Source organism: Xenopus laevis, chromosome 6L, assembly GCF_017654675.1.
Source record: "Xenopus laevis strain J_2021 chromosome 6L, Xenopus_laevis_v10.1, whole genome shotgun sequence".
Classification (NCBI taxonomy): domain Eukaryota; kingdom Metazoa; phylum Chordata; class Amphibia; order Anura; family Pipidae; genus Xenopus; species Xenopus laevis.
The window spans coordinates 22,850,625-22,871,374 of NC_054381.1; the positions used below are offsets into that span (position 1 = coordinate 22,850,625).

Here is a 20,750-nt window from a genome sequence, read left to right on the forward strand (position 1 = left end):
TGCGGGTCAAGAAAATCTCGACCCCCACATATTGGATGCTATTATTTTTTATTTTGGTACCTAAAGCTATGTGGGAGATACAAACTTGCAAAGTTCTGAGGTGATTTTTCAGAATTTTCAGAATCTTTCATAGAAACCATTATGTTTAATAAAGCTTTTATGTTTGGTAATTTGGAGTAGAAAGACACGATTACCCATTTTGGATTCAACAGAATGTGTGACTTTTCAAAAATATGTGGTTTTCTGGTTTAAACCTACTGGGATCTGCTCTGGGCTGCAGCTAAACCTTTAATAAGGCTATATTATTTCTTATTATGAAATTAAGCAAAAAAATCACTTCTTCAAATATATTCGCTTCTCCAAAATGAATTAACCAGACATTTATAAGGAATTCAAACTAATCAACTGAGAAGACGATAAAAGAAAAAACAACACTTTATTGGGGCATTATGTTTGCTTCTAAAAACATCAATGGTTGACATTTAACAGGATATTAAATTGTCACTGTTCTCAATTTATTCCCTGAAGAAGTAATTGTTGAAGCACCAACATCCTATGTGGCAATCCAGAAGATTGTATATGAGGAGCACATTGCAGCAGAGGCTAAGACTAACCCCAAAACAGTTTCAAAGTGTTTTAATAGTAAAAAGATGCAGGTTGAGAGTGTTGCCTGACAACTGCTGTTGGAGATGAGATGGTGGAAGTGGTAATTTAGTCCATATATGGGTCGTATTTTGGACACATATCTAACACATGTATAGAAATAATTAACTGCTAGGAGGTGTTCGGTGCTCTTCAGTACTGCTTTGCCATAAATATCAGAAGGCAGACTCCACTAAATGTGACTTACTTACTTGATTTGCTGATGGCTGCTAAAGCACTTATCCCAATCAACAAGAGAACCAAGCCACTATAGAAAAATGGTATGAGATAGATATCTATTCATAGGTCTTATGGAAGAAATTACAGCTTCACTACATAAGAAATACCTAGACTATATAACCACTTGGTTAACCTGGAGGGAATTTATTGGGAAAACCACAGGAGATTGAAAAACGTATAAAGTAGAAATACAGGTTTAACACATTCTGACAAAATATTCTACTGTACAATCATCATATAGAACCATTACGCTGCTAAATCACTGAAAAAACTGAAAAACCTTAAAATTACTGGCAGATACACTACAAAACCTTCTCCAAATATACTTACCTCAAACCAAGTAGGCTTCCATAAACATATCAGTTCAGGCCCTCTGGAAAATAATAGTGGCAATATATCACTGTAACATAGAAAAGAGAAGAAAATTTGCGAAAAATTTTGCAAATTTACTGAAAAACTGGTAATGGGGAAAAATTTGTGAAATGCATTGAAGTCAATTTTTTTACGCGTGCCTATTTCATCCAAATGCATTACAGTCAATGGGCGTCCAAATAATTTTGATGTGCGGGTTTTTCATCTTCAAATTTTCACCGCAGTTTTTGCGAATTTATATGCTGGCGGCAAAACGCGAAAATGTGACGCAAATTCATGCCTGGCGAATTTATTCACCCATCATTAATTACGCCCAATAGACTTAACCCAAATAAAAACATGGTTGAAATTTTTTTTTTTTAATACATCACGAAGTAACAAACCTTTGTGCTGATTCTGGGGTGCTCTCTATTGGCGTTTCTTGATGCACAGTTGGCTCCTTGTCTGCTGATACAGACAACTAAAAAAATAAAAATGAAGAAACTGTACCATTGCTAGAAGCTACCTTACTAGGGAGGGTCGAACTGGGGGGCCCGGGCTCACCGGGGCTGCTGCCCCCGGCTCTTGCGCACAACCACCTGTCTGTGAGCATGCGCACAGACCGGGTCCCCCCTGTCTGTGTGCATGCTCACAGACAGGTGGTTGTGCGCAAGAGCTGGGGGTCCACCAGGTTTTTTCCCGGCACCCTGCCAGCCCAGTCCGACCCTGTTAGTAGGACGCTAATTTAAAAAAAATAATTCTAAGTGAACCGGAAAGGTATTGGAAAAGCAATTTCCATAAAACCATAAAAGCTCTGTTTAAAAAGTTCACTTGCATTTCAGCTTTCACACGGGACCCTGATCCCCATGACCCACCTGTATTAAAATACAGTTAATTGAAGGCTATTATTGCCTTTAAATTTTTTCAATTTGCAGATGTAGATTTCTACAAAGAATTTCCATATGTTTAAGCTGATCTGTGTATTGCATAACTTCAATTAACAAACGGAAAGCAAATTTTTAAATATAGTTTATTTAATTTCAGTTTTTATTTCTGGTGGCTGCTGTGCAGGCTTGGGGGGCTATTAGTGATTGATTTGTGTGAATTTTCTTTAAACAGATGGTATGAGAATATTGACAAAGCTCAGAATTCTGCTGTCATCTCTAGGTCGGCAACCCTAGGTGTAAAAAAATGGCAGTATAATTCACATATCACCAGGCTTCGTAGTGTAAAAGAAACCGCGTAAATTCCACTGCAAACAAAGGTCTGAAGCAATGTAAAATAACGGTGGCAAATCTGGCATTTGCATGGTGTAAAATAACACACATTATAAATTAGGCATTTATTTTACATGGCTTTTCACGTCATTTTTTTTTAGTGAATTTAATTTTACATAATAAATATGGCCCTTAATGTTTATTTGTTTTTAGCAGACTTAAGGTATGGATAGGGGAAAAACCCTCAAAATTCTAGATAAACAATCCCATACTTTTAGGGAAATTAAGAGTTATGCAGGATAGGTGCAGGTATGGGGATGTGGCAGAATTCTTTTGAGTGTTCGAAATTGTCTATGGTGTTTCCAGTCTAAGTCAATTTCATCAAGTTTTGTGTTTGGCCAAATACACAATCCTACACTGAAGAGGCATCCAAATATTGTACAGAATCCAAACCCTAATTTGCATATACAGATGTGAGCCAAATACTTCAGAAATGCACATTCAGAATAATGCCTGTCATAAGCTATCCAGCAAGTCACGTGGCTGGAAGGAGTCGAATCCCAAATTAAATTCTGAATTTGGAGCGTCCTTAGTTATCAGAGTTTTTGGATGATGCTGGATTATATCTTGCTTGAAGCAGTTGTATTTTGAGTTCTGACACTCACATAGATAATGTCATTGTAGCCATGCATTTGCGATAAAAATAAACACACCTATCTGACATGCCTGATAGCTGTGTTTAATGAGGATGCCTATTTATCACCAACCTTACTGGAGATATAAAATAATTTTGGCTAAAATATCAACCCAAAATTTGTAAAAATAAGAGAAAAGGTGATTGTAGTGCTAGAAATCAGATTTGTGTTTCACCAATAAAAACTCTAAATAATATACAGTATCTCTAACCTCAAACTTTTAGTATCAATTTTTGATGCCCGGTGCATGTTCCGGGGAGGGGTAATCCCAGCTATTTACCAAGCCCCTCTTGTTCAACTGAAAATACGTTTTGCACCACAGGTAACCTGCATGTAATTATATGTTTGTATGAACAATAGTGGGGGGTTACAAGTATTAAAAAGTACAGTGTTTGATCCAGTATTAAAACCCCGGGCCACTAAGGGCACATGAGTAAATATGGTTTATAGTATACAAATATACAAGGTTCTGATGTGTTTACTGTAGAAGATTGAAGGGAATTGAAATGGTTTCCAAAAGTCCTTTTAAAGATTCCCACCCTCTCTAAGATGCCACTAGTGCAAAGCCACATGGAGCAAGTTTGTGCATGACACTAGAATATGATGTGCCAATTTAATTGCTTGCACAAGAAGAAGGAATTATTATGTGCTCCATTGTTCTAAAACAAAAGTAACAAACATATTGGTAAACATTACCTGTGAACATGCTGTATGCTGGTAAATTTACAAGGTATGTTTCAAGTGTAGATGCATTTTTACACTACATAAGATGGCAAAACCGCCATTCCTTTAAACCAGGGATCCCCAACCTTTTGAACCGTGAGCAACATTCAAATGTAAAAGGAGTTGGGGAGAAACACAAGCATGAAAAATATTCTTGTGGATGCCAAATAAGTGCTGTGATTGGCCATTTGGTAACCACTATGTGGATTGTCAACCTACATTGAGGCTCTGTTTGGCTGTACAGCTGGTTTTTATACAACCAAAACTTGGAATTCAAAAATAAGCTCCTGCTATGAGGCCACTGGGAGCAACAAACCATAAAAGGTGTCACGCAAGGATATCGATTAATAATACACAAAAGCCATGAATATCCTGTAAATTATATCCTTATAAACGGTGAGTAGTGATGTCATCAGTTATAAACGGTGAGTAGTGATGTCATTTCTGTCACATGACTCACTAAAATTTGTGTATTATAATAAATAAAGTACCCCCAGTTGTAAAATATGAGGATATTATAAGTTACCTCGGAGTTCCATGACCTGTATAAAAACACTCGGCCTTCGGCCTCGTGTTTTTATATGGTCATGAAACTCCTCGGTAACTTATAATATCCTTATATTTTACAAGAGGGGGTACTTTATTCACTATATAATACACAAAAGCTATGAATATCTTGTAAATTATATCCTTATAAACGGTGAGTTCTGATGTCATCAGTTATAAACGGTGAGTTCTGATGTCATTTCTGTCACATGACTCACTGAAATGTGTGTATTATAATAAAGTACCCCCAGTTGCAAAATATGAGGATATTATCAGTTACCTCGGAGTTCCATGACCTGTATAAAAACACTCGGCCTTTGGCCTCGTGTTTTTATATGGTCATGAAACTCCTCGGTAACTTATAATATCCTTATATTTTACAAGAGGGGGTACTTTATTCACTATATATTTGAGCTTGTACTCTGGTACAGAGTACTCTGTCTTATAATCATCTGTTTTTAGATTTACTCCATTGTGGAATCATTCTTGTTCTAAATTTCTGTGTTGCAGATATGTTAACAATCATTCTCTCAACCTACATGTGAAAATGGAAATTATATTTCACATGCTTTTATATTTCTTTGTAATGCATATAATGTAAGGGTGCACCAAATCCAGGAGTTGCTTCGATGAACAATATAAGTGCTTAGTCCGAACTGAATCCAAATGCTTAACATCATGTGACTAAAGGAGTGAACAACAGGACACGGTTTATTTTTCTCAAATTTTAATATGGCTTTAAATTCAGTGGGGTATGTGGCGGAATATTTTGTGGAACATTTGGCCCAATCTAAAAATGATGGATGTGGTGCATGCCTAAAATATATTAAAGGAAAACTATACCCCCAAAATGAATACTTAAGCAACAGATAGTTTATATAAAATTGAATGACATATTAAAGAATCTTACCAAACTGGAATATATATTTACATAAATATTGCCCTTTTACATCTCTTGCCTTGAACCACCATTTCGTGACTCTATCTGTGCTGTCTCAGAGATCACCTGACCAGAAATACTACAACACTAACTGTAACAGGAAGAAGTGTGGAAGCAAAAGGCAGAGCTCTGTCTGTTAATTGGCTCATGTGACCTTACATGTGATTTGTACAGTGCACAGTGAATCGTACGATCTCAGGGGGCGGCCCTTATTTTTTAAAATGGCAATATTCTATTTATGATTACCCAATGGCACATACTACTAAAAAAGTATATTATTATGATAATGGTTCATTTACATGAAGCAGGGTTTTACACATGAGCTGTTTTACTCAGTATCTTTTAATAGAGACCTACATTGTTTGGGGGGTATAGTTTTCCTTTAATAGCCATTCTCTGTCTACCTTTATTATGCATAAATTCCAAAGTGTAACACAACCTGACATTTTAAGCTTAGAAAGACTTAAAAAAACAGGAGTCTGACACCATCTTTACTCTAAAAAGCTCTTCATTAAATGAAACAAAATTTCAGGCATCCAAATGCTCATTTACATGTCAACATGTCCAGGAGGATTATCTGCAGCATCTGGTAGTTTTCTTGTTTTCCATCTCTTAACCAGTTTACCTGCCAAACTGTTTCCCAATCTGCATTTGAGAATAACCAGGCATTAGACCTACAGCCCTACTTGCAGACTCATTTAAGGTATATAGCATTATTTCACTGCAAGCCTGGAGATGAGCAGTTCCATTCCAGAGAGTGTGTAATGGACTTGGAATGTTTTTCTTTGAAAACCCTCTACAAGGAATCAGAAAGCTATGAGGGTGTCCACAGTAATGAAGTGAGATAACCCCCTGTCTGCGTTCTATCATTCCAACCAGCCAAGACGAAGGCTTGAAGCCACTGGGAAACGTTACAACTTGGAAATATATTACATTTATAAAAAGAAGAAAGTTACTGGAGAGAACATTAAGGGAAAAAAAAAACCCAGCAGAAATGATTACATATAATAAGTTTTATTTGGCAACTTTTGGCATGTGTACACATTAGAAAAATAGACCATATTTTGTAAAAAGCAATAGATACTTTGTTTAAATGAGCAATTTTTTTTTTCTTTCACTGACATATTTGCCATACAAATATTTCCCCATACGGTATAGAAAACAAAATAGGTCACGTCAAGTGCAAAAATATCAGTGGAATTTGAAGTCAGCTGAAACGGTTAGATATCATTTCTACATATTTTCTTAATATGTGTATAATAATGAGTACAAGTTGATATTAACCTCAGGAGATAGTCTATGTAAAATCAAAAAAAAAAAAAATACATGTAACAAAAACAGGCATTAAGTGAAACAGCTTGATTTTATTAATACAGCCCAAAGATGGAATTTAGGCTATGGCTTTTGTGGTGTACTCTGAAAAACACAGACGGAGAAGTGCCCGGATGTGTAAAACACAGAGACAGAGACAGATTACACCTTATAGTGCCATAGACCTTAGTGTCTTAGGTCTCATTACTGACCTTTCTAAGTAAGCAGACGGTGTGCAGACTACCCTTGTGTCTTCCTACTTATTGCTGTAACACACCTTCTAGAATCCTTCCAGATATCCCTGTACTACAGAACTGGTAGTGTGACCAAGGGAACATCTGCACAGTCATAACACATCTTAAAGGTTAAATATGAGCTCACACAACCACCCTGAGCCTCAATTTCCCCAAGAGCAACAAGACCTTGGGCAACAAGACCTTGTCCAATACTGCGGTTACATTCCTCCAATGTGGTACCTTTGGCAAATCGCAATTTCAGAAACAGAACACATTAGATTACACAAACTTTGTAAATTAAAGGCTCATCTGGTGATCAGACCCAGGTCCAGGCAAAAAAAGCCCTAAAACTCACAAGAGGTGAATGATGCAACAAGCGGGCTAGCACTAGAGAACCTTCAAGGAAATGATATGATGTCCAGAAACCTAAAGATACTCTTTTTCTATTCTGGAACCTTCTGGTTGAAATGAATTATGTTCAGGAAGTATTAAAATCGAAGTAAATTGCATTATAGTGTAAAGGAATATGGATTTACAAGAATTACTTTGACTTCAACAACCTTTCATTACATTTTTGTGCACCTCAAACTCAAAGGTTATAATACGAAAGCCTATTTTGTCTATGATATGCAACAAACATTGCAGCAATCCAAAAACAAGTCAATCATGGACTCCACTTCCATTTAACTGACTGGCCACATCAATACAGCATTTAGCAACAGGTTTATTAATGTGAGCGCCTACCATGTTTATATTGTTTTTAAAAATGGCAGTTGGTGCCAGGCTGCATGATTAGGCTTTACAATATGCACCTTAAGGTAGTTTAAGACTTCATACAGAACAGGGAACATCATTTTGTGAACAATCCCAAAATTCAAATATTAACCAGCCTGTCAACTCCCCTTACCATGGATACCATTAAAAAGAAGCAAATCTAAGAATAATCTAGAACAATTTAGATTTCATATGATTCTGGCTAGGAATTTGATATTTTTAAATGGACCATCTGACCAACACAGTATGTAGGGCCGGCAGTCAATTTCTTCCTACCGGCAAACCATGGCGGACCCTTTCTCTGTTTCGTTATAGTAGGCAATGTTCGGCCTATAGATAAGTTCAGCTGTGCTATATAAATAGCATTCTCATGCTCATGAATGCTACTATTAGCTCCACCACTGTAGCTGGTGAAAAACCTCCTTTGCATAACCAATCCTCATATGGATTGAAGGCTATTAAACTCTGCTTGAAGGCTATTAAAATAATCCTTGGCCATATATGGGTGAAAAAAATTATCGCACGTCAAGAAATTGTCGCTCATTTTTGGTGAAGCGAAACGGGTCAGATTCGCCCATCACTAGTCACAATTCGTGTACTATACAACAGTAATGCTAGTTTGTACTGTTTAATTGGATATTGTTCTCCCCAATGTGCAAGAGGTGTAAAGAATTAGAATAAATAAAGCAGGACTCTAGCCTCATTTTTCAATTTTATACGTTATGCTATTGTAGGTGTCAAAGGCAGAAAAGTATTTTTGTAGTGAGAAGTGCTTGCAGGTATAAAGTAACCCAACATCAGCAAGACCTAATGAGTCACCCTTAAAACAAAAGCCTGGAGTCCCAGACAACATCTGTAATTTAACTCTAGTAGGAAGAGGCAGCCAGGAACTCAGATTCTCAGAGAAATTTGATGATTTCAACAAGCCATTCTATATTTACTTTGGATAGAGGATGCATGGGTGCGGCGCAAGCAAAGTGCATTTTATATATGGTTTCTAGCGTGGAATGTGTATATACACTCAATTGAGGATACTAGATATATCCTTTAACAATAGATTGTCACCTTCTATGCCATAGTCATCTAATAGCCAAGCACTACTATATATTTATATATGTATATTCAAACAGGAATGACCATGACCAAGGCAAAAACACCAGTTCTAGATAGTCTGGGCTTAAACTACAAATACCATTGTGTGGTTGCGGTGGGTCTAACAGAAGATTATTTTAAGTAACATGTTTGCAAGTTAGAATTTAAGGCAACATAATAGCATGCGTCTACTTTAAATATGTCATAGCTTATTAATGTTGACACCCAGTGAAATGGTTTGACTCCACTGGGAGCAGAAACTTTTATTGGCAACAAAAACAGTTAGGAAGGGGGTGAGGAACATGCATGCATTTCCGTGAATTGTTATTCAAATGTATACTTGGAAGAAAACAAACCCTGATAAAAACGCGGCCAGCTTTGTAAGATTTTCCACTTGTTAGTGATCGGCCTGAATTAGGGAAGGGATGCTGGAACACTATGCTCCATAACGCTTACATTGGTGTTCCCTGGTAAAGAGAAACCAAATGTAAGAAAGTAACTACCTTTCAGAAAAAAGTACGTTGTTTTTCCTTCATCTTTATACATACACGACTGCAATGTTAGAAGGTAAAAATAAGGCAAACGGAACACAATCATTTCATTCTTAATGCACATCATTTTGATTTTATATGGAAAATGACCTAAAATATCACTTTTCTATACAAAATGGATACAGTTTAGAGACTATTCCCTTCAGTTGCAAGGTACAGTGCCCATCAAGCCAAGGAAAACACTTAAACTCCCACAGCTTAATAATATTTCTCTATGCGCTAAGTGCTCATACCCAATCATTTTTATAGTTAAACAGGAGCTTGTATTAGAATAGCGGGGAGCCCATGGTTATGCAAGATAAGCAGCAACTAGAAACATCTCAGGCAAAGCGGCGTCTCGCCAGCTAAGCTAACAGTTCTTTTGCATGACATATTAAGCATATGCATAAAATAAAAAACAGAAAATGGCACTTTCATAGGAAGCAAGTTGAGAGTATAGACCCCCCCAAGAAGCAACTTTTTTTTACTAAGTCTGAGGAGGATACCTCTTGGCTTTGCCAATATAATGCCCCTGTTTTCCCGTGACTTACTGCAGTGGAGCTACAAATTTCATCTAGTAATACTTAATCTGTCCCATGGGTATGACTTTTAATAACTTATATCTATTAGAATGTTAATACTTGTTATGAACAGTCCCAGTAAAGAGAAATGTTTGCAGCTGCATCTAAAATGGTCTTATGTTTTGTAGCCTCGCCAAGTTGTGATAAACAGCTTGAATACACTCTAATTTTATGAAACTTTACTATACATACATTGTATTTTAAATCTATACATTCTGCAGGAACAATACAGCTTATCAAACTGTGTTAACTCGATTTAAAGTGCCTACATTTTAATGGAAGCCTCCCCTAAATACCTTATTTAACTGACCAATAAGGGGACTGTCACTCAACCTTATTGGACAAGGACAAATACTGTTCAAAAGATTTAACAACAGCATCTAACCCAAAATGAGATATTACTGAAATCTTTCTGCCCATTAGAAACTACACGATATGGCCAAAGGTATTGCAGCACCTGTTTTATTCATTCATTTGAAATTGGCCTTCTCTTTGCTGCTATGACAGCCTCTGCTCTTCTGGAAAGGCATTGCACTATGGACATTGGAACATTGTTGGAGAGAATTGCTTCCCTTCTAGGGATGCACCAAATCCAGGATTCGGTTCGGGATTCGGCCTTTTTCAGCAGGATTCGGCCGAATCCTTCTGCCCGGCCGAACGGAATCTGAACCCTAATTTACATATGCAAATTAGGGGCGGGGAGGGAAATAACGTGACTTTACAAAACAAGGAAGTAAAAAATGTTTTCCCCTTCCCACCCCTAATTTACATATGCAAATAAGGGTTCGGTTCGGCATTCGGCTGAATCCTTTGCCAAGGATTCGGGGGTTCGGCCGAATCCAAAATAGTGGATTCGGTGCATCCCTTTTCCCTTCATATATAAGTGGTTGGGCGATCAGATCTGGTAAGCATTCCAATGCACCCAATGATAGTTGGGTTGAGGTCATTGCTGAGTAGGCCAGTCAAGTTGTTCCACTACCATATCAGCAAACCCATTCGGTATGGCCCTCAATTTGTACTTAGGATCATTACAATACTGAAAAAGGAAAGAGCCTTCCCCAAATTGTTGCCACGAGTAGGAAGCACAGGATTGTCAAGAATGACATTGAATGATCTAATGACCCCTGTGTAGGTAATAATAGGCACAATATTTAGTATGGGTGTCCATATACATCTTACCATATAGTGTACATCATCACAGCAGGGACTGAAATGTGTTGAAGTGCTATTTGTGGTCACATACACTTTTTGAAAATTCCCACTTTTCATCATGGGTGAAAGCGCTAAGCATAAGCAGACATACACAGACATCCATTCAGACCACCGTCACAGTGATAGTGCTTCTAAAGCGCTCACGGCATTATAGGAAAATATTGACCCTGTTAGAGACATTTGAGCTGATGATAGCTACTGCGTACATATAATATAATATAATAATATAATTTTTTCACTGCTTATTTGCATTTATACATATGAAGGGAGTATAGTGCTCTGTCCATTCCAGCCTGCTTAAACACCGAACACTGGCACTAGCAGTGTTCCATTGGTATCAATAATCATATACCACTTTATTTACGATTGTTAGTGGCGCATCATCTTTTAAAACTTGACACTACCCAGTTAAACAAGCCCCTACTGCTATGTATAAATGGAAATCTGCAGAGAAGGAATGGTTTGTTTACACACTGATCTAATAACCTCATTGGATCACATACCAAATTCTCCATAACAGACCAAACACCAGTAACATATCTGTGTCCCTGTAAGCAAAACCTCTTCAAGCTTTGGGGTCCCAGAAGTGATTTGATAGGTCAAGACTTAGTCTAGCTATGCTTTTTTTACACCTTTACAGGAAGTAAATCATGCGCTGTCAACTTTGTCCTCCATTTGGCTCATGCATTCAGCCCTCCTGTAGGCTTTCCTGAACTGATATCTTGCTGAAAATAGGTCAGATTTAGGTGATGCACAGGCCAGAACATCTTCAACTGAAACCAACCGAAACCCAGCCTGGTCCAGTGAGCAACAATGATACCATTATTGCCCTCACCCATCTCTGTCATCACATCCCTGCTGAGACTTTTAGCTGGCACCAAAAAAGTATTGGGATGGGGTGGGGGAACCCAGAGGTACTGGGACTCAGAGTAAAGCTGGCCATAGACGCAAAGACCTGATCGTACGAATCAACGTACGATCGGACTTCCCCATCTCCCGACCTGCCAGGAGATCAAAGTCTTACCATTCCGATCAAATAAAGTACAAAAGAACAGATCAGCCAATGTTTATCTCAGCCGGACGAAAAATGTTGGGACTCTCCACACACGGTCCGAAAATCGTACGAATTCACGATTCGTACGATCGAATCGTTGCGTCTATGGCCAGCTTTAGGCCCACAACCCACTACAGAAGATGTGGTTGGCTTGTCCATCCTGTGGGTTTTGGGCTGGCCCATGCACCACAACCAGATATCAATCAACTGTTTTGAGCAAATTGATACAGTCCTCTCCCAACAGGTCTCCCATCATGATCCTAACAGTTGCCCAGGGGTCATAACATGGGATCATCTTGATTTGGCCCAGCACATTGGTGGTCAAACCAACCTAGCCACATAAGCAAATCTTACAGTTTATGCCCAACATGAGCAACATTTGCCCTGGTCTAGTAATTTATAGCAAACAATAAGAAGTTCACTGCTCCATTTAACTGCCCTACAGCTGTTGAAGCCAATGGCTGATTGGTTGAAAAATGCTTTTGTTTCTACCTCAACCCTCAACCTTTACAGAACCTTCCTCAATCAAAAATCATAACAGAGTGTCTGCAACACGGCCAATATAGCTATCCAATAAAGAACAGTCCTAAAAAACAGGCAAAATATATTTCCTATAAGGAATCTGTAGCGTTCACAAAATCTGTGCAGTGTCAGTGTGGATACATTCAGATTCTTATAAAAATGTGCTTACTAGCCTTATTATTCATTTCTTACCCAATGTGTACAGAACCAAACTACATTCACAAGCTAGACCTGGCTGTTTGATCTGTGAATCTGTTCTGTGTTTATTCTAACAGACATCATTGGAAAGAGAAACAAGATGCAAATGTGCTTTTTTAACAAAAAAAAAAGAAAACAGATATTTCAACGTCAGATTCTTTCTGTTCTTAACTCCAAGATGTTGTCGCAGCACACGGAACACATGAGTAGTTTGGTTTTGGCAGTATTAAAGGCAGTGTTAGTATATGCCATAAATCACATTGGGAGTAAAACAATTTTTCTTAGCTTATAACATTAAAAAGGCTGTTTTCTTTTTCCAATTCAATTACTCTCTGTCGTGTGGCATTACATGAGCAGAATCCTCTCTTTCTCGTGTTGCTTCCAGATTAAACTCTTTCCACTCTGGTAGGGTCGTACGACTCTGCAACAAACACAGTAAAGAGCATTAAATACAAAGGTTTAAGGGAAATCTCTATGGGAAAGCAGTGCCTGATTCCTGTTCAAGTCAGTCTGCGCAATAAGGACGTGGAATATGATTATAACAACCCTTGGATGCATATTAGCCCAAACATGCTTTTTAAAGGGAAACAATACCCTCAAACAATGCAAATATATATACAGGTATGGGACCTGTTATCCAAAATGCTCAGGACCTGGGCCTTTCTGGATAACAGATTTTTTCTGTAATTTGGATCAAATCTACTAGAAAATCAAGTAAACATTGATTAAACCCAATATGCCTTCAATAAGGATTAATTATTTCTTAAGTGCTATAGTCCATCCATCTAACTTGTACAAGGCACTGTGCTCACAGACAAACCAGGGCACACATACGTTCTAGGTTTCATCAGCCAATGAATGGACAGAACTAAACTATTTTCCCAAACATGACAAAATTATGGCACAAAGATTTTGGCTGGAACATAGGTGGGCCATATGGGGGAAAGATTTGCTCATTTGGTGACCGTATCTACTTAAAGGAGTGGTTCACCTTTAATTTAACTTTTAGTATGTTATAGAATGTCCAACTGTAAGCAACTTTTCAATTGGTCTTCAATAGTGATGGGCGAATCTGTCCCGTTCCGCAAATTTTCCGGAGAAGCGAAACGGGACAGATTCGTCCAAGCGACAAAAATTAGCAAAACGTATTGAAGTCAATGGGTGTCAAAATAATTTTGACACGATCGTCAATTTTTATACGCGCTACTATTTTGTCCAAATTCATTAAAGTCAGCGGTTGGCCGAATAATTTTAATGCGCGACACAGAAATTTGCCGCAAATCCATGCCTGTTGAATTTATTCCCCCATCACTAGTCTTCAATATTTATTCATTTTTATAGTTTTTTTTCATTATTTGCCATCTTTTTCTGATACTTGCCAGCTTTCAGATGGGGGTCACTGACCCCATTCAAAAAACAAATGCTCTGTAAAGCTACAAATGTATTCTTATTGCTACTTTTTATTACTATTACTATTACTATTTTATTATATTTCTATTCAGGCCCTGTTCAGCCTCAAAGCAATGCATGGATGCTAGGGTAATTTGGCAACCAGATTGCTGAAATTGGGAACTGGAGAGCTGCTGAATAAAAAGCTAAATAACTCAAAAACCAGAAATAATAAAAATTGAAAACCAATTGCAAATTGTCTTAGAATATCACTCTCTACGTCATACTGAAAGTTAACTCAAAGGTGAACAACCCCTTTAACTTCTCTGGGATGGGAGTAGAATCCAGCAGTTAAAGGAAAGAGGGAGACATCTGATAGGGATGGAATCTGATAAGAGTGTGAAATGGGCAAATGGTACAGGTATATTTATCTCTGTCAGGATTATCAGGAGTAATGGGAAGAAGAGGGTAAGATAGGGGTCACTGAGCTGACTTTGATCCCTGATCTACATCTGATGCATTTCAAAGGGAAGTGCAGCCGTGGCAGATTGATGGCTATGTTTCATTAGATGGGGAATCTTGTGCAAAGGACCTATATGTACATCCAAACAAATAACCTCTCTGTTTTCAGTAACTGGTGGGAGCAGCACATTTTTTTGTGTGTTTTTGTGTTTTGCTTTATAATGAATATATTTTGTTCAATGGTTGAAAGGACTTGCAAATTACTGTCTATAAAGAAGAATTATATTTTTGGTCAATCTTTAAATGGTAGATAAAAGGAGTATCACACGCGCTAAGATTCGGGGAAATTAGTCGCCCAGCGACAAATCTCTTCTTCTTTGGAATCGACAAATCTCCTCTTCTTTGGGCAACTATTCGTCCCGAACTGCCTTCCCGCCGGCTCGAATGTAAATTGCCGGCGGGATGGCACTCGGAACGCTTTGCAATGCCTCACGAGGAAACTTCGGGCGACTTCGGAAAACGAAGCGCTCCGAGTGTCATCGCGCCAGTGATTTACATTCTAGCTGACGGGAAGGCAGTTCGGGGAGATTAGTTGTCCGAAGAAGAGGAGATTTGTCGCCGGGAAACTAATCTCCCTGAATCTTAGTGTTTGTCACTGCCCTAATGCATAATCTTGTTGGTTAACAAGCTTTTTATCACCTCCTTTAAACCTTTTACTTGTGTTATAATCTCCCACGCAATGAGGAATCATTCAAAGTAAATTATCACCACTGGGTCAGGGGCCAGCAGAACAGGGGCAAATTGGTACTCCATAGCAGAAACAGCTCACTGGCATTTCTAATTAGCTAAAAAAAGAGACAACGTCCAACTGTACCAGCTTTGGTATGTCCCTGTACAGGTATGGGACTTATTATCTAGAATGCTTGGGACCTAGGGGTTTTCCACATAAAGTTTCTTTCTGTAATTTGGATCTCTATCGATGGCCATAGACTACAATTAAGATCTTTCTTGGATGAGATGTTTCCAAGAAAGATCGTTCTTTTCAATACACACATGTAGAGCTGAATCGTCAGATATACAGGTATAAACAATAGATCAAAAGATAGAACCCAATCAAAATTTTCTGTCCAGCCCGATTAATGAGCCGATATTAGTTGGCTCTTTTCCCACCATACACTCACCGAATATCGTACGAAAATTAGTTTTGTCCGATATTATCTGTGCATCTATGGCCACCTTATAGCTTAAGCCTGCTTAAAATAATTTTATCACTAAATAACCCCAAAATGATTGTTTTGCCACCCATATGGATTAATAAAGCATAGTAAAAGGTACTGTTATTATTACAGAGAAAAGGGGAATTGTTTATTACAATAACAATGAATTTTCTGAATAAAAGGGTTCTGGATAAGAGATCTCATCCTGCCAGAACATTAAAGTGGGTGGTATCTTTCATGTGAAGTGTTTTTGTAATCTATCTGGTATGTGTAAGGAGACATCTGGCCTTTACTAAGCATGTACAAAATGCAAATAGCCGTTTTGTTACCCAAAATGCAGGGTTTCTTTCCTAAAACCCAGCATCATGGCAAGCGTGCACTAAGACTATGTTCACCACAAGTTGCAAAAGATGCCCCAATATGGATACAAAGTAACAATGGAAGTTGCAGCACACGGTATTCTGTTAGAATGGCTTCCCTTCTGGTGCAGCTATTGACTCAACAAGTGAACAGAACCCTGGAATTACCGCCATGTCTAGGCTGGAGGTAGTTCCAAGTTTCCCTAGTGTCCTGCATGCATTTGCTTGCAATTTATCAGGGTGGGCAATACAAGCACATTGAAATGCTCCCTATATGAAGCTGCAAGCCAGGTGTGTGGAGAACTTGCTGCCATTGTTACTGTCGGTTCTTACCAGAAAAAGAAAACTCCAATTTTTCTTTGCTTTTTGTTGTAATAAGCAAACTTTCATCCAGGGATATGACCCTTTTGTAGATGGCACCGGCAGAAAATTTGCGTGAGCCTACATCCTGACCTCGGTGCAATAGCTTCTCATCCTCTATTTCATCTCCCGAATCGGTACTCTTAATACTCAACCGTCTCATGCGGGACACAGAGTCAACTTCCTTCATCCGTGCCAGCCGATCCACAGCAGTGCGAGGAGGTGTAGACGCAAGCTTTCCCTGTAAGGTTTCAATCATCTTTGAAGTGTTTCGCACTTTCTTTTCACAGTTACGGAAGGCGCTAACTTCGCTCGGCAAAGAAATTGGCTGACTTATAAATGACCTGTCCAGCACTTGTATAAAGTTCTCTACATCTTTATCAATATGCATATGAGGCTGAAGAACACTGTTGCAGATGTCTGGGCTCTCCTTGGTAGAAAGTTTAATTTCACACACTTTTGCTTTCAATTTTGCTTCATTTTGTGCAAAGGCAAGGTTCTCGGGGCTTTGTGCTTCAGAGCTCCCAGTAGATACGAGTGAGTCATCTGCTACATCAATCCCCAAAATCCGCGTGGCTCTTTCGTGGAGAGATTCAGTTTCTGGAATTTCTGGATCACTCTGTGGCTCATGGAATTCTCCATTATGGTTTGCAGTGATGAAATGTTGGTTTAGATCAAAAACAGAGAGCCCTGGACTCCCATTGTTTGGAGACAGCTTTCTTATTGCTTTAATGTCAACCTGGCTACTTTTTTCCGAGCCCCCAGAATTTTCAGACTGAAATCTGTCTTGCCTGAAAAGTCTGCAGCTTGACTCGGGGGCATGTGAATTTTTGTCTATCTGGATTTTGCTTGGATTTTTCTGCACAGCAATATCTTTTTGTTCCACATTAGGGGTGAGAACAGTGTGAAGATTTATTGTAGTTCCTATCTTTTTGTTTTGGACTTGTTTTTCTGTTTTCACGCATCCATCTGATGACTTTTCAGATTTACCTCTGCTATCTTTCACTTGGCCAGACTTCAGTTCAGCACCAGTCCTTGGCTTGTCACATTTTAACTTTTCAGGGTACCAACTATCTGACATACATTTGACCTGTGAAGGTTCGAAAACTGGAACCTCTTCTACCTCAATCACATGGCGCTTGTTAGCCACCATTTCGCTCCTGATTGCAGAAACGTCCAACTGTGATTCTTTGCTCTGCTCCTTTGATGCACTTCTATCCCCATCATCAGAACAGTTCTCTTGCTCTTGAAACTCTTTATTCAAACATTCTAGTTCACTTATTGCGTCCCAGGGTCGCCGGTTAACAGGTTTCAAAAGAAACTGCCCAAACACCTCTTTTTTATTGCAAAAACTTTCCGATTCGCTCTCTTTCTTTTCATATTTACCAGTTGCTATTTTTTCTCTTATGTCTCCATTTTCATTATAATGTTCTGGCCTTTGGCATGGTTCTGTTTTAGGCATGTGAGTAATTAATAAGGATGTTCTTGAAAATGCGCTGTTGCTGGAGGGGCTAAGACTCATCTGGCCTTTAATACTGAACATATTTTGCCTGGCACTTGGCTTTTCTAGTTTGATTTCAGAGCCACAGTGAGGCTTTTTAGGGTTATTGTGCAGTTCATTTGCTTTTGTTTCATTATAATATTTAGAATTTTGTATATCACCAAACACAGTTTGAGTTTGCTGGTCTTTGTACTGATCACCTGGCCAAGAACCAGAATAGGCAAGTTCCCTATGCTTCCTTGGATCTGAACATCTGAGGTCATTTGCTTGTTTATTTCCCTCTGTTTTGGACTGGTCTTGTTTTCCCAGCTCCGCTTTATTGTTCATGTTTCCTGTAAGGGTTTGCAGTTCCAAATCACTGGAAGACGCACTTAAAAGTCTCTCGTCAAACAGACCCCCGTTGCTGTGTTTTAACATGTTCATCCTGTCCACATTGTCTGCTAAAATCTTGTTGTTCTTGCACATATCTGATGGGGCAGAATCAGATTTGATTGGAATAGACACTAAGCAAAATATTGTTTCGTTTAACTTTCTCTTTGAACTTTTCCTGTTGTGAAGACAAGCTTCAGGTTCAAACTTCTTCACCTTCGTGATTATTTCGCAAGCGCTGTCCGAATGTGTCTTTTTTAATGTTAGCCTGTCAGAGGAGTCACTGTTTTCTGGTAGGCTACATGCAGTGGACCCTTCTCTGGTTTCAGGAAGCGAGCAGCATATCTGACTTGGGATAGAGATGTGCATCCACTGTTTGTGTTTAATTCCTTCTCTTTTCCCATAATTATGTTTTGCACTTTTAAAATCTATAAAGGCACTTTCTCTGTCTTGAAGATGACCTTCCTGACTTGCATGTGCAACCCGGAAAGCATCTTTCATATCAGTGGCATGATTGTTGTGTCTTGGTTTTTCTGCTTCATGACTTGATGGTATATGCTTTATACGGGGGTCATCGAAAGGAATGTATTGTATAGAATGAATATAATTATCAGTGTGCCTCTGCTCGGCTGGCTTATCGTATAGGATGTCACTGTCATGAGAATTGGTGGGAGATTTGTCCTTTGTGCTGGTTTTTGCCACCGGATTATTTGGCCTGTAGTAGTGAATGCTAGGCACTTTGTTAAAAGATTGATTGGTAGCATGCTGAAGAGGGGGATATTTATATGAGGGTGGAGGTATGTAATTAGGAGGTTCCAGGCCTGAGTCTTGAAAACAGGATTCTTGGGGGAGATCTTGTACTCTGGCAATGGAGTGATGTTCATCTTTTTGTTGATGATCTTGACCTTCATTTGTATCCACTGCGCCCCATGTCTGCTGATGAACTTCATATGAGGGAGGATTTGAGGGTCTGCTATACTTTTGTTTTGAGGATGAATTTCCGTCTGAGTCCGAATTTATAGCACAGTTACTTTGCAGCTGTGTTTTATCCTCCTTCAGCACATAGTTTTCACCTTTAACAGCTGGCAGACTAATGTGATTTATACTATCGGGGGAAAGGCCTTTGGGCAATGACAAGGATTTCAGCTTATTGGGGCAGCCAACAGTGTTGTCCACTTGGTTAAATGAGATGAAATCTTGTAGCATCTTCTCACCACTGCTTTCTGACATAGTTCTCTCTGATGTTTTTGTAGCCTTCATAACAAATTTGTTGACTTTTCCCCACTGCTCTTCTAGTGATGGTTTCCAGTTGTCATAGACAGTGTTGGCTCTCACAGTTTCCATGTCTTCTACAAGATCCTTTCCGGCTTCCCTGGAATTTTTATCAAAAATATTACCCCTCAGTTTTGCTTCAGTATCGGTAGAGGACCTTAATTTTTCTTCCTCTTCATTAGTCCCTTGTCCTAATAATAAGCTGAAGTCTTGGCCTCTTCTTCTCCAGTACTGGATATCCTTTTCGGCCTTTGCCCAGTGTGCTCTTTCATTTTGAGGTTTGTCAGATAACCTGCAACAGAAATAAAAGGCTTAAATCAGCGACATGAGTACATGAGTGTTTGGAAATAATACATGGAACATATGAGTTACTGCATTGAATGTGCTAAATTGCAACTTTCTCTGGGATATAATAACTCACGCATGGCTAGGCAACTGCAGCAGACGGCATTGCTTATTTTATGCAGTAAATTACAAAACTCTTAATCAATACCTCACTATAGAGCATTCAGTTATGCTACACCTTGGCTTGTCCACTCGGTGGTATCTCATTTGAATGCCCGGGGATTGAGCCCCTTGAAAACTGTACTTTGCTCCATCCTGGCATGGATTTAGGGAAAGCCACAATGCCCTGGAACTAGGGAGGCAATTTGTTATCTATGGTTATTTTCCTTGAAAAAGATCCCTATTGGGATCGAAACGTTGGAATAAGATACCATGTCACAATAAAAGATTGTTGATTTTTCACCAAAAGGGAGTGCTGGTCTGGAAAGTTTTGCTGTATGTTAATATTACCGTGCACCCCTATTTATCCATTGCCTTGGAGTGCGGATACTCATCAAAGAAGTATATATATATATATATATATATATATATATATATATATATATATATTAAACAATTTAGAAAATTACAGCCAGACTTGATTCTCGGACAGAAGCAGAAAGCTGGTCTGTG

The 20,750-nt window shown here is 38.7% G+C and overlaps 1 protein-coding gene across 1 annotated transcript in view; it reads right to left on the reverse strand.

Moving 5' to 3' along the window:
• Positions 1 to 12,188: 12,188 nt before the first annotated feature.
• LOC108718771 (junctional protein associated with coronary artery disease) overlaps positions 12,189 to 20,750 on the reverse strand; it is a 58,308-nt gene continuing 49,746 nt past the window's right edge. The window contains exons 3-4 of the mRNA XM_018267198.2: positions 16,625 to 20,085; positions 12,189 to 13,285 (exon numbers count right to left, since the gene is read on the reverse strand). Of these exons, the coding sequence (XP_018122687.1) occupies positions 13,251 to 13,285; positions 16,625 to 20,085 (3,496 nt within the window). The 3' untranslated portion in view covers positions 12,189 to 13,250. The remainder of the gene's footprint in view (positions 13,286 to 16,624; positions 20,086 to 20,750) is intronic.